Source organism: Tricharina praecox (genome assembly GCF_024521635.1).
Source record: "Tricharina praecox strain CBS 144465 chromosome Unknown BZA05scaffold_41, whole genome shotgun sequence".
In the NCBI taxonomy this organism is placed as follows: Eukaryota; Fungi; Ascomycota; class Pezizomycetes; order Pezizales; family Pyronemataceae; genus Tricharina; species Tricharina praecox.
This window is the reverse complement of record NW_026250443.1, coordinates 121,298-134,429: the sequence shown is the minus strand read 5'-3', so window position 1 is coordinate 134,429 and position 13,132 is coordinate 121,298. Positions and strand designations below refer to the sequence as shown.

The window sequence follows — 13,132 nt, the reverse complement described above, 5'->3', positions numbered from 1 at the left end:
ACAGTACATTTGCGCGACTGCTGGTAGAAATGCAGAAGGCACGCTCAGTCTGCTTTGCCGCCGGAAACCGGCTATGCCTTGCTGCAGTGGACGCTATTGGTATAGACGGGATGAACTCGTTCTTCAGCCAGAAGAACGGGACCCTACGTGGCGGCAAGTAATCCGCGATACTGCCGCACTTGGCCAGAGTACATACCATATTTACTAGACACCTTCTTCTATTCCGCGTATCACCCAACAATCGGTGCGGGACGTTTGCCGCTGCTGTCTCGGCACTATTCGTTGCCGGGATTTGCGATCAACGCAACTGTCAACCCTGCCCTTCCGCTTAGATTATGTGCAAACGCGCGACACACATGCAGTCCGTCCACATCATGGCGCCACACCCAGCCCGCAATCGCCACGTTGCTTGTACCGATACGGCTTGGTCGCCACATGGGACGGGATTACGTGCTTGCCTTCCCACTCACCTACCTGCTAATAGGGACGCTTATCGGTCGCTGCGCCCGATTTGGATGCAGACACGGACCATTTCAGTCGGTTGTGGGCCCGCCGCATCCAAGCGGGTTGCGCGCTTTAGTAGCAGGTGGACGACATAACTACCTGGTGCTCTTTCAATCCGATCTCACACAGTCAAAGGAGAATGATGGTCGGCGTGTCAGCCGAACGTTACTTTCTTGATCTTTGCATCCTTCCTATATAACAAACGAGTGTCGGTAAAGGTTACCGCGCCGCCCGACTTGACACACGCACTTAGCGACGTGACAGGCTATGTCGAGGACTAATGGGATGGGCATCTTATCGCATCTTTGGATCTTATCAGATCGATCATTCTACCCCACCACGTTGGTTGACAGACACCAGTCGGCACCCGGCTATATTTGCACTCGCACTCGCTAGCCATGGCTACCTTAACTATGGTGTTTCGGCCGCCATCACCACACCGATTGTGACAGGTATGTCACCGGATTCCGAAGGTTCTGCGATCGGTACGACGGCAAACCGGTACTATAGAGTACAGCAGTGCCGTCACGTTGGGCTGGGATGGCGGGGGGGTTGGTGGCGAGCACGGCCTGACCCGATACGACCCGACAACCAACATTCTCTCGGGCAGATAAGCGAGCGAGAGCAGGCTACAATGTGCGGTTTTAGTGTTTTACAACGGGATGTGAAGATTCGAATTTCGAAGTACCTGGGTCATTTGAGGTATATTCTGGGCGGGTTTCAAAATGAGAGGTTTGCACTTTTACGTGAGATCTTAAGAAATCTCAATTTTTTCTTCCCAGTGGTGACAACCTCGAGATATTAAAGATACAAAGTTTCCCACTTTCCTTTCTTTGTCTGGGTAGAGGGACGCTGTATCACATCTACTATCTGACTTTACCCGACTTTACTCCGCCCTTCTTCTGCTTCACCGAATTCCTTCCTCCATCCGTCTTCGTATCCTCTCCGGAACAGGCTTCCATACTTGACCACCCCTCTCCCTCCAGCTCCCAAGACCACTTTCCAGGATAGGTAAAACCGCTTCGCCACTCAACGCCCATACTGTTGAGGCCCCAGTCCACCTTTCCCTTATTTCCATCGACACCGTCAACCATTCCAGGGCGAACTTCATCTTCCCGATCTTCCTTCGGGCTGTGTTCACGTCTTTGCTGTTTTCGACGATAAAGTTCAAAACGAAAGCTAGAAGACCTCTCAGCACTCCTGCGAGTTCGACATTGTCTCGCAATATGACCCATCGCACCACAGCGATTACACTTTGTGTTGCGATAATAATCCTAGGCTTCCTTTCTGATTTTGGCAAAATCCAATGGGCCATAACTGGGGTCGATTGTTTGAGCAGATGGCGGGAATGCCAGTGTTCTGTCAGCCACAATACCCATCAAGTCTGCAAGTGTTGGGTCACGATTCCCTGGTCGGCGCATAATTTCGGCATATTCAATGTCATCTGTGATGTCGTCTCTGGAGCCAGCGGAAGCTTCAGCAGGTACTCATGCCACAGTGGGTTCTCCGAGGTGATTGTGGGTGAACCACCCAGGACTTCCACAAATTCAAGAGCCCTCGGGTTGAACTGTAGCACATCCAATTTGTTGAACTGCAGGGTACGCAATTACCTTCGAACAAACCCAAAATCTTCAGCTGGCATAAAACGCTTCAAGAAGGTGGTTCGCACGCTCGCCCATGTAATTCCATAGTCGTAATCAGGAGGTGGTATGGTGTTGATACCTTGTTGTTGTAGATGTGTCTCGAGCCATCCGGAAATCTTCGGGTCAAGGAAGCGCCGCATAGTATCGATGTGTTGGTTGTCAATCGATGCTCCAGGGCACACTACCCCTACCACACGGACGTATTTTTCGACATCGTCGAGAAACTCTGGAAACGTCTCCAGGCCTACTAGTACACCAAGCACGATTGGTGCTTGGGGTTTGATCTGGCGGTCTGCCGTGTTCTCAACCTCTTCGTTGTGGCTGCCGCCGGCGATAAATGAGGCGAAGTAATCGTCGTATTCATCTTTCCAATGCCAAGTGCCTTTCAGAGCCACTTTCAATGCTTCCTTGACTGATTCCAACTCCTTCTCGAGATCTTCGACCTCTTTCATCCTCACCAAAAGTTCCTTATTCCTCAGTCTAATGCTCAACGTCGTTTCTCAGCCAGGCGATTACTGTAAGTGCTTCTTGATGTGTAATATCCCGTTCCCGGCATGCCTGGTAAACACCATCGCCGACGACAGCTGTAATAGATCCACTGGTCGCGTGATCTGTTGGCGTCTCCGAAACAGGCAAAGATCTCGCCCGGAGTTGGCCAAACTGTTGGCGGTAGAGCGTTCGTCGACATGAAGAGGTTCGTGGTGCTTGCTGGTTATCCCTCGTAGGCGGATTCGGTGTGATTGGTATTCGTTTGTCGTACGAATAGCCAAATAGGTGTGTAGTGATTGCAAAAGGTGCGGAAAACTGGGGTTGTTGGTGGTGTTGCTAATTGAAGGGGAACGTGAAGGATGTCCATTCTAGAAGGGTCAGTCGACCTATTCATTGGTAGGATCCACTTCAAACCATGCCAGCGCAAATCTAAGCTAGCCCGCGATTGTGAGGCACAAACTAGCGGACTAACTGTGTGGTGACGGAATTTTCTGAAATCTCCTCGAGTGTTCAGAAACGAGTGATAGTTGAGGTTAACGACAGACGGAGTTGGGATATCAGACCGAGTGATGGTGATGACGTATACTCGGAGACGGGTAAAATGCTAATTGCACCGTGTCTCGGTCAATATTTGAAATAACAATTGTTCCCGTCTTGCTCTACTCAAGACTCATGCCTCACTTGGACATTTTGAATGAGTGCTTAAGTGTTTTGGATGATGTCACTCCACGCAGAGATTTTAAACTCCTCTACTAGCAAAGAGAATACACCGACACCAGAGCCTCCACGCTTCTGCCACACCCATCCAACTAATGCGAAAACTAGATTTCCAGGGAAAGTAGAGCCTCCTGGTGGTGTCACAACGTCTAGTACAGCAGCATAAAATTTTAATGAATTGACATCACCGGCGTGGAATGGCGACTGGAATCATCCCGAGCCCTCTACTATCACGGCAGGTAGTTTTGTATTTTCGTTGAGTTGCGAAAATGATTCAGTTCCCCGACAATTCCCTTTCAACGGCAGATCTTGTTGCGCATGACTACCCCTCACGGTGAGTGTTCCAACATCTCATTCAACAGTCAGGTAACGACAGGACAAGCCAGGCAAGAAAACGAAGCATGATGAAAACGATCACAATTTTGCCCTATGCTATGATACCACCGACGCTTGAGCCGGGCTCGACCGCGGCACGTCCGAAACTATTTCGCTTTCGCCCCCGGATACGGATTCAGAGCCAGCCGGCCGGCGGGAAGGACTATCGTCTGGCCCTTTGCCGTGGTCGTGGGCTGAACCTGAATTTTCCGATGAGTGTAAGTATGTACATACACATTATGCTGGGATGGATCCCACTGGTCGACCCGCAACTTACAGAATACCTGCCGTCGCTCATGACGGCTTTGACTTCTCCGTGGAAGGTTTTGCCCCCCTCTGTCCATGCCGCAATCAGGATCCTGAACGTCGCGACGTTATGGCAGTGAATGTTTAGTAGTGGGGGGACTTACTGTCGGTGTAGCTGACGCTTTGGCCTTTCGCGTACTTCTTCGCCATGGTCGGAGGAGAGTGAAGGTTGGTATGTACTACGAAGGATTTGCAGGTTTAGATCGCTGTGAATGTATTGACCGCACCGCCGGCAATGCTGGAACCAAATGAGCACGTCGCTCGAGTGCGGCAGTGGGGGTTTAAGACCGCTGCTTCCCTCTCGAGCACCATACCCCGCTCACGGTGACGGCGCCTGTCCGCAGCCATTGCGTGGGTGGGGAAATATAGTTGGATCGACTATCCTTTGCGCATCGAGGTTCACTGTGAATCTGTGATGGATATTTGCGTTACCCCGCAGCGGCACAGCCGCTTCGGGTGACCGGCGAGCATTTTGACATGGATCGTCCACTCCAGTGCTATTTCTGGTATGCCGGATGTGAAATATACGAGTAGAGAGACAGAAAGACTGTTGATTATCCCTTTCGTCATAGCACGGGTTCTCTATATAGATGTATCCGGACAAGGCCTGACGGTTCGCCATTCGGCGCCCGGCACCTATCACCGCACTCGGTCAACACAACTCACTCGAAAGCCTAAGGTGTCCTAGTTATCGAGAAACGTGTGATTTTAAGTAGTGTACAGTGTATAAAACATAGCCGGAAGAAATCAAGATGTAGAAGGAGGCGGGGATGCCTCGGATAGAGGCCCCTCGCCACCTCCTCTGAGAACCGATACTGGAAGTCTCGAGAAACAGAGAGTGATCTCGTAAGATTCGGTACACGGCAGTTTGTGATTTTATCACACTAGTAGGAAAAGGCGCACCGGCTGAAGGAAGACACTGGTCTGTTGGACAGCGAATGGCGGCGACGATTGTGGTGTCTCCACGGCGAGTCAGACATGATACTGTGGGACGGCAAAGGAGGACAATCCGTACCGGCTGTAGTAGGATCACAGGCCGTCAGGAGACACGATCTCCCTGCCGAGGTAAGCAGGTAGGGGGAACGGCATCCACGGCAGTGTTCGACTATTTAGCATTGATGCCGCCAAAAAACGGAAATGACGCAAAGGTCCCTGAACGTGGGTCGTGGCACAATGGCGCACCCGGCTGCCCCCGGTACGACGCCATCAATGTTATTGCTATTTTTGCGCGAGCTTTTCGTCAATACCTATCCAGGGCCGGAGGTAATATCGAAAGGAGAGCGTACGCAGAAGAAAGAGGAGGAGTGAGCGTGATCACATATTCGGTAGATGATGAGATAGAAGAATCAGAAGACGATAGCAGACGACTCGGGATCAGACAACTGAGGGTATGCGATCGGATGCAAAATTGTAGCTTGGCCCGGAGGGAAAGCTGGGCGGAAAGCAACAGGGAACCGGCATCGAGCTGGTGACCAGAAGGCGATGACAGCTGAGTGGAAACAGACAGGCAATCTGCCATGACATACTAACGCCGAACGAGATGATGATCTAACAAAACAAAAACCGAACCGTGGCTCGAACCAAAAACTTCACCACCCCCGGTGGGGGGCTTGGAAACCCCGATATATGGTCAGCTGTCCATGCCAACTCTGCCGGGTGCGTGACCACTGGGCCACGCGGGGCTTTTTTCCGTGTTGTAAGGTTACTACGCGCGTTTATGAACCCCGTCCCAGCTCAGCCACTTTTTAACACGGCAGGTCAGCAGCAGTGCTACTACCCACCAAATACCTTCACATTCGATAGCTGAACCCTCCGTGCTATCGGCATGTGTCACTGTCTTCCTCTCCAGGTTAACCTGATATCGACCGTGGCTCGCCATGGGCACTGCGGACCGACCGATTCTAGTGCTTCCAGGCTATTCCTTCGTCCAAGATCCCGTCAATTCAAATCAAACGGTTCCTACCACTAAACTGCTCACCTCAATTACCGTGAATAGCAGATACATCTGCTGGATAATATTTGCCATACCTGAAGACGCTTCAAAGAAAACATCCAACCGGAATTGACACCACGATTTGGCGAAACATCACTTTGGATTAGACGGGATCTTTTCGGAATACTTGCGTTTTCTCAATCTCCTGCTGGAGTGTAGTGATAATTGCCCACACTTATGTGCGTCTACATTTGGTGATGATTATGGATGTACGAGTTGCGATGTGGTGGTATTCGCGTATACTTTGATATTTCCTGCACCCGTGGATGTTCGCAGTCCCTGACCGGCGAGATTTTTACATTCCTCGACCGGCGAGATCATCATAATCCTCGACCGGCGAGATGTTCTCATTGCTTGACCGGCGAGAACCTCATCCCAAGAAGGGATATTTGAGATCCAGAGCTCATGATTGGTGAACAAAAAACGAGCGAGGCTGGGAGACAAAGACCAACCGGAGAAAACCTCCATCTCCCATACACGCCTACATCCTCCATTGCACACCACACAATCATGAACACCGTCCATTACTTCCGCGCATGCAAACTGGGCCTCCTCCTTCACGCTGTGCTGCAGCCACGTTTCACGGCTGCCCCACACTTCCGGCGCCTCTGCAGCATTCGCTTGCTTGTCGATAGTAACGGGGGTAAACGGCCAAAACGACCAAAACGAGCAACTTTCGGCGAACCCGCGACATCGTCTTCAAGGGTGTGAAGCCCTCTCCGTCCCGTATGACCGCCACAACTAGGCCATGATTGACGTCGTGGGCAGGCTATCCTACAACGAAGACAAACATTGGTTCCCGATGCGGCATATTGAGCAGTGCCAGTATTCTACTGGGCTCCCCGCATCCGCGGACATTCCGCGAACCCCTGCACCAGCCGAGACACATACAGATAGCAGCACGTGCTGCACCGATTGCGACAGACATTTCACTCCTTCAGGCTTGCGACAGCACCAAATCTCGCCGAAGCACAAAAAGCGAGTCGAGCGGAACGCGGCGGCCGGTATCCTCAGCCATGCTACCACTACCTCCGCCGCAAGCTCTACGACACTCTTGCATGCCGAAGAGCTATTCTGTCACGACTGTACAAGGCAATTCGGGACTGCTTTAGGCTTCCAACAGCACCAAACAGGGGCGAAGCACAAGAAGCGCGCCGAACTGCGAGCGAATGCCAGCACCGACAGTCCTATCACTACTATCGCCGCCGTTGCCACCACCACCACCACCACCACCACCACCACCGCCGCTGCCACAGAGATAGTCCCAGTTGATTCAATCGAAGAATTCTTCGCCTCGTACGGTTTCCCACTCGATCCTAACACCAACTACGAAGCCGAGTTCACACGTCTCTGCACTTTCCACGACTGGCCAGCTGGTAGCAGCCAGATGGTCGAGGCGAGGTCGGTATTTCGCGCATCTCAGATAAAGTTCTTTGGCAATGCCATGATGAACAGGGGCGTTGAGAAATGGGAGTCCGTGCTGCATGATGTGATACGGGAGCTTTTTGTAGCGAACTACGGGTTCATGCTCAATCCCGAGGCGCACTATCGCGACGAGTTTGAGAGGCTCTGTAACGAGCGGCAGTTGACTCGTAAGCAGCGGAAGGAGGTGAAGAAGCTACTCGGTGCAGCGGAGGCCGCAGACTTTGGGCTGCGATTCGGTACGGATTCGAATGATCCTGGAGCTTGGAGAAAACTGTGTGAAGCCGTCGGTATCGAGCCGGTTCCGGAGGGACTTGAGGCGAGGCGTCAGGTATGGTTTTTACCCTTGCATAAGAAATTTGGGGGTTTTCTAAAAGCGGACAGACTATTTTGGATTTGCATGTCAATATAGTCGATCTACAGGATGGTCGGAGGAGGGGTTATAAGTCTACAATCTACGCAACGGAGGAGGAGTTAGCTACCTACACTAAAGGGACGTCTGGCCGTTGCTACCCCAGGGCATGGGCGTATAAAGGTGGCCTCGTGTGGTATCTCCTGCGGGAGATTGTGGGACTCTATTATGGCGATCTTCCTGGCGGTGTTGGAAGTAAGAGGGGCGAAGGGAAGGTCCGGAAACGTCAAACGTCAGAGTGAGATGGTAGGGTGTATGGACGGTGATAGTCTATTATATACAAGAATAGAAACGTTACTATGTTGACACTTCGTGATGGGTTGGGGTTAAGAAAGACCAATCCCTCTTGGAACCCTCAACACGTGAGTTGCGATTCTCACTCGATTTGCCACATCGTCATTCACTTCGGATGTCACTCGCTGTGTTTCACATCAGTCATTATTGGTAGTGCTTCAAGTGCGCCAAATACAGTGGCGGAGATCATTGCAAGTGCATGTTGTTGAACGCAGATGCGAGGCCAAGATAAACAAGTCACATGTGTGCGGAGTCGGGTGATGTCTCATGTTTGGATCTTATTATTGGTACGATTGGGTATGGCGAGCGCCCGCAGATCTAGACTCTTCTCGCCTCCGGTGATCGAGTTTTTAGTCGGTGCACTACATACACGTTCGCCAAGATCAACGTAGCAGCACATGCGGGATGTGAATTCTCAAGTTGCGAACACGGGTGATCTTGAAAGAAAAGGTGAAGTCGAATGGAAAGGTGGAATCGAACGGTGATACTAAAGCAATCGTACTGACCTTGTATCGATGCGTACTTCGAGCGCTACCTACTGCCTTGGCCGTGGGAGTCTCGATAGCCACATGTGCCACAAATATCTTCCTTGAGTAGATCAATGCCTCGGAGCCAAGCGAGAACCCGTTCTAACCTTCGCTTCGAACCTACCGCACGCGCCATCAGTATTAACGAAGTGCATACAGGGACGGACACGATGACAGCTGAAATTTATTCCATAAAAAATGTAAATAATGTCCTGCCGACGCAGGGCCCGGTTGCATCGGAATCATTTCCCGTCTCACGAATTAGGGCCGTGATGACCCGTCGCTGGAAGCTTGGCACTGGGAGAGCCATGCTTGGCCGTGCCAGCGGTTCTCCGCGCGGTCAAACCCGATTGACTACCACGAGCCTCTAGCGCCCTACATCGCACACGTTCTTTGACACGACAGCCGAAAGAGCTTTTCCAGCACCCCCGCACGCGACAGGACTGTCAGGTAGCGGCAAACGCAGAGCTGACGCAAGACACCCATTGACTTGTCGCTGCGAATCATATCGAACTGATTCGTGTGTGCGTGCATACCAACGATGATGGTCACCGTGGCATAGTGAATTGGGAACAAATGCCGAGAAAAGCGGATTCCCAGAGAGTAAAAGCACAATGCACCAGCTCGAGACAGACTCGGAAATCATCCAGTAAAGGGCCACAGGAGAACGGGACATTGTGACAGCAACCATACAATGATACCAGCGCATCACTCCGACGAGGATCCCGTTTGTAGCATCCATGTTTCAATGTGCAGTGTACCCCAGAGTAGCCATATGGCATCTGGTCCGCCACCACCGACTTGGACTCATCGAGCTGCCGACCGGGCAAAATTATCACTTCACCAGCTCAGCTGGTCCGCGTTGGGCTGAGATTGCACCGCACCAGCTTAGTTGGGACTGTACCATGCTGACTGCGCTTCGGAGGTCCTTGGAGCCTCATCCCACCGCCATCAATATCTTCCCCACTGCCCATCCTGCTAATAACTTTCCATCGATATCGTTCGGGCACTCGGTGTTGCTTTCAGTCTCACCGAATAGGCTTCCCCTTCCAAAGCAATTATCCTATTCTTCTATACACACGCGTTAACTGCCTCTCTTAACTTTGGCATTTTCGTCTTTTGATTCTGCCATCCATTCAAGGCTTCCGCTTCACCATCCACTTCGCCGGCCAAGCATCAGTGTTGCAGACGTAGCAACCTAAAAATAACCCCCACCATAGTATCGCCACCGATATGACTACTCCGCAGCGTAGGGGATCTTAATACTCAAATTGCATCGTGAAAAGCCACTGTGACTGACATCCCGTAGCAAGAAGCTCATGGTGGTACAAACTCCGGGAGCGATTCGGCTTATTGCAACCAGCGCTGCTATTGGTGAGCACCATGGGCATATTTCTGGTCGTGGGCGCCCTGATTTCGCTCTGGACATGGACAGTCAACGACAATCCCTCCTCCGTTCGCTCTAGAATCCTGTATACCGGCTGGTGCAAGTCGATAATCGCCATCTTCAGCGCCATCCTGCGAACGTGCATGGCCGTGCAGGTGGGAACCTGCTGCTTGATGATGGCGACGCTTGCCTTCGAGAAGGACTGCGTGCTGTTGCAGGACGCCGCATCGATGTCCATCCGCCGCTACGCCGCCAGCTCGCCGTTCACCCTTGCGTCTCCCGTCTTCCGCGGCGCGCGCGTCAGCAAGAACTTCGGCATCGTCATTCTGATCGTCTTCTTGTCGCTCGCGATGGTTCTCTCGCAGGCCCTCTCGGCGATCCTCCTACACGATCTGCACCTCGATTACGTTCGCGGGCCACGGTCGCAGGAAACCTACCAAACCCACGTCGGAGAAATATTCGACGCCTCGCCCATAGATCCGCTCGGGCAGCGACCGCTGACGTTCCCGCGGTTCGCGGAGCGAATCGGGCGCTCGTTCGCCCTTTCTGAGAACCCCACGAGCCGCGGGCTTCGCGATACGGGCGCTACCGTGCGGGCATACCCAGAGTTCGGACAGGCATCGGACCGGTCATCGCTGCTGTACTACCACGGGCGCGGCGCCGTGATGGAGGCGCACGTGCTCTGCGTCTCACCGGACATTGACGAGCTGGTGCTTGCCGAGCACGACCGCGTGACTGGGCGGCTGCGCTCCGACTACCTGTACGCCTCCGCCGCGCGGCTAGAGGCGGAGGGCTCGTACAGGTGGAACGGCGCACAGCCTGCCGCAGACCTGGTGTGGAACTTCAACTGCACGCTCGGCGATGTCGACGGCGTTTCGCTGTGTCCGCTGAAACCCCCCGCCTCCATCCCATGTCCCGGCTTCCCGACGCCGTGTCTCCTCGCGCCTACGAACGCGTGGTTCCTCATCATGGACGAGATCACGCCGGGCTGGACCGAGTTTGGCGGAGGCCGCATGGCAAAAGACGAGCCACTGGTCCAGCAGCTGTACAACCGCACCGGCTACGTTTACGACGGGACGGAGTGGGTGACGAAGATCATCGAATGGAGCAGTCCAGCCGCCGACCCGCCCAATGTATCCGCGCAATACGGCACGCGGATGTCGCTGTGCGTCGTCGCCTCGGGGAATTCGATGGCGACGATTAAAGCTCGGGCTGGCACGCGGGCAGACGAGCCAGAGTACAGCTCTCGCTGGGGCAACGTCTCTACCACAAACGCGATCCAGTCGCAGCTATCGAGTGGCCCGGATCTGGACAAGCGTGGAATCATGGAACTTGTCGACTACTCGGTGTCCGAGTACAAGGAGTTCACGCACGTGGTACAAACGATCCGCGGCGGGTATGCGGGGCACTTGACGCGCGAGGCGGGCGATGACGGCTACGATGACTCCGTCAAGCTTGAGCAGCTCGAGGATACATACGTGGCCATGCTGGCATTCCACCTGTGGAATAACGACACCAACAGCTCTATCGCCTTCGGCCTGCAGGGGATTTTCTCCCTGCTCACCTCCCGCGTATTCTACGACTCGTTGACGAACCCGCAGGAGGACTGGCGTGGCGTGCACATATCCGACGACCCCGCCAGCACCGCCAGCGCCACCACCCCCGGTGCCCCAGCCGAAAACGACACGAGCGACTACCGCTTCGTCACGCGCACCGTGCAAATGACAAAATCCTCGCTAGTGCCAATCCAGATAACGGGGCTACTCATTTCCTGCGGGATCCTGGGCTTCCACCTTCTCTCCGTCGCTACGGTGTTCTGGCTGTACTTTACGTGCAAGGCGCCGAAGTTCCTGGATCAGGCGTGGCGTACGGTGGGACAGCTATATCGCGGTCAGGGAAACGTGTTCCTGCATGAGACCGGGAGTAAGTGTGATTTGGAGGTCGCAAGGCTGCCTGGCGCGGTCGACAACTGGAAGAAAACGGTCAGGCTCACGAGGGAGTCCGAGATCGCGGTTAAGGATGGCGATGCCGCGAAGGGTGCGGTTGATAGGTAATATCCCTCCTATCAATATAGACCAGGATTGAGCAACGAGCTGACGCGGAATAGCAATGCGACGCCAGTGGTCGACGAGAAATCTCAGCTACCGGACGGCACCGGGCGGGTGATGTTCGGTGATGTACGCGAAATCAAGTAGTCCGTTGAGGAATAGGCGAAGTAGGACTGGATGGAAGAGGGCCGCAGCCCAGAGGCGAGGATAGGCTCACGGATAAGAGCGGTGGACAGGGGATGATACGATCGATGCATGCACGGTAGAGGAAAGCGAGTCGGAGCATGCAGGGTTTCTTTTCCTGTTAAACTACATACACACCTATCTAGAAAGCTGGGATTCTGGGGATCGGCGGTGCGGAAATAATTGAAGTTACTGGTAGTGGCTGTAAAGCTGACGTGTCTGCTGCCAATGATGACCTGTGACTTTGATCGTGAGGAACACATGGGGATGCGGTCCTGCGTTGAAACACTAGTGCACACTAACCACCCACAGGCATTGACACTGCCACACCTTCACCTGCGACACCATCACTTGGCATGTATGTCCCATCACTTAGCGCGCCGAGTGAACTGGAAACGTAAGTATCATGTATAGTCAGCGGCAACATCACCATCACTCAGTTTTCTCAGTGAACTGAAAATGGAAGTATGTAGGCAACAGCATCGCCCAGTCCTCTCAGTAATTGGAAAATAGAAGTTTTTAGGCAATAGCATCACCTTGAACTGTAAATCAAAGTATGTAGGTGGCAGCATCACCCGGCACGGTCAGTGAACTGGAATAAAATTATAGGCAACATCATCACCCCGGCGCTCAAAAGCATCACCCAGTACGATTAGTGAATCGGAATAAAAGTATATAGGCAATAGCATCGCCTTGAACTGTAAATAAAAGTATGAAGGCACCATCATCATCACCCGGACGCGCTCAGAAGCATCACCCAAGCGCGCTCAGAAGCATCACTCAGCGCACTCAGTGAACTAGAATAAAAGTATATAGGCAACAGCGTCGCGCA

The 13,132-nt window shown here is 53.1% G+C and overlaps 3 protein-coding genes across 3 annotated transcripts; 2 read left to right on the top strand and 1 right to left on the bottom strand.

Annotated features, from left to right (window-relative positions):
- Nucleotides 1-1,882: 1,882 nt before the first annotated feature.
- Nucleotides 1,883-2,719, bottom strand: BZA05DRAFT_422610 (uncharacterized protein; the record flags this gene model as incomplete). The annotated part of the gene is made up of 3 exons (XM_051485801.1): nucleotides 1,883-2,071; nucleotides 2,174-2,627; nucleotides 2,664-2,719. The coding sequence occupies 3 exons, from the start codon at nucleotides 2,717-2,719 to the stop codon at nucleotides 1,883-1,885; spliced, it is 699 nt and encodes a 232-aa protein (XP_051335038.1).
- A 4,056-nt stretch (nucleotides 2,720-6,775) lies between these two features.
- On the top strand, nucleotides 6,776-8,103 carry BZA05DRAFT_464055 (uncharacterized protein; the record flags this gene model as incomplete). The annotated part of the gene is made up of 2 exons (XM_051487726.1): nucleotides 6,776-7,780; nucleotides 7,834-8,103. 2 exons carry the CDS (start codon nucleotides 6,776-6,778, stop codon nucleotides 8,101-8,103), a joined length of 1,275 nt encoding a protein of 424 aa, XP_051335037.1.
- A 1,777-nt stretch (nucleotides 8,104-9,880) lies between these two features.
- Nucleotides 9,881-12,509, top strand: BZA05DRAFT_206796 (uncharacterized protein). The gene is made up of 3 exons (XM_051479564.1): nucleotides 9,881-9,931; nucleotides 9,992-12,119; nucleotides 12,177-12,509. The coding sequence occupies exons 1-3, from the start codon at nucleotides 9,916-9,918 to the stop codon at nucleotides 12,262-12,264; spliced, it is 2,232 nt and encodes a 743-aa protein (XP_051335036.1). The 5' UTR covers nucleotides 9,881-9,915; the 3' UTR covers nucleotides 12,265-12,509.
- The last annotated feature ends 623 nt before the right edge of the window (nucleotides 12,510-13,132 follow it).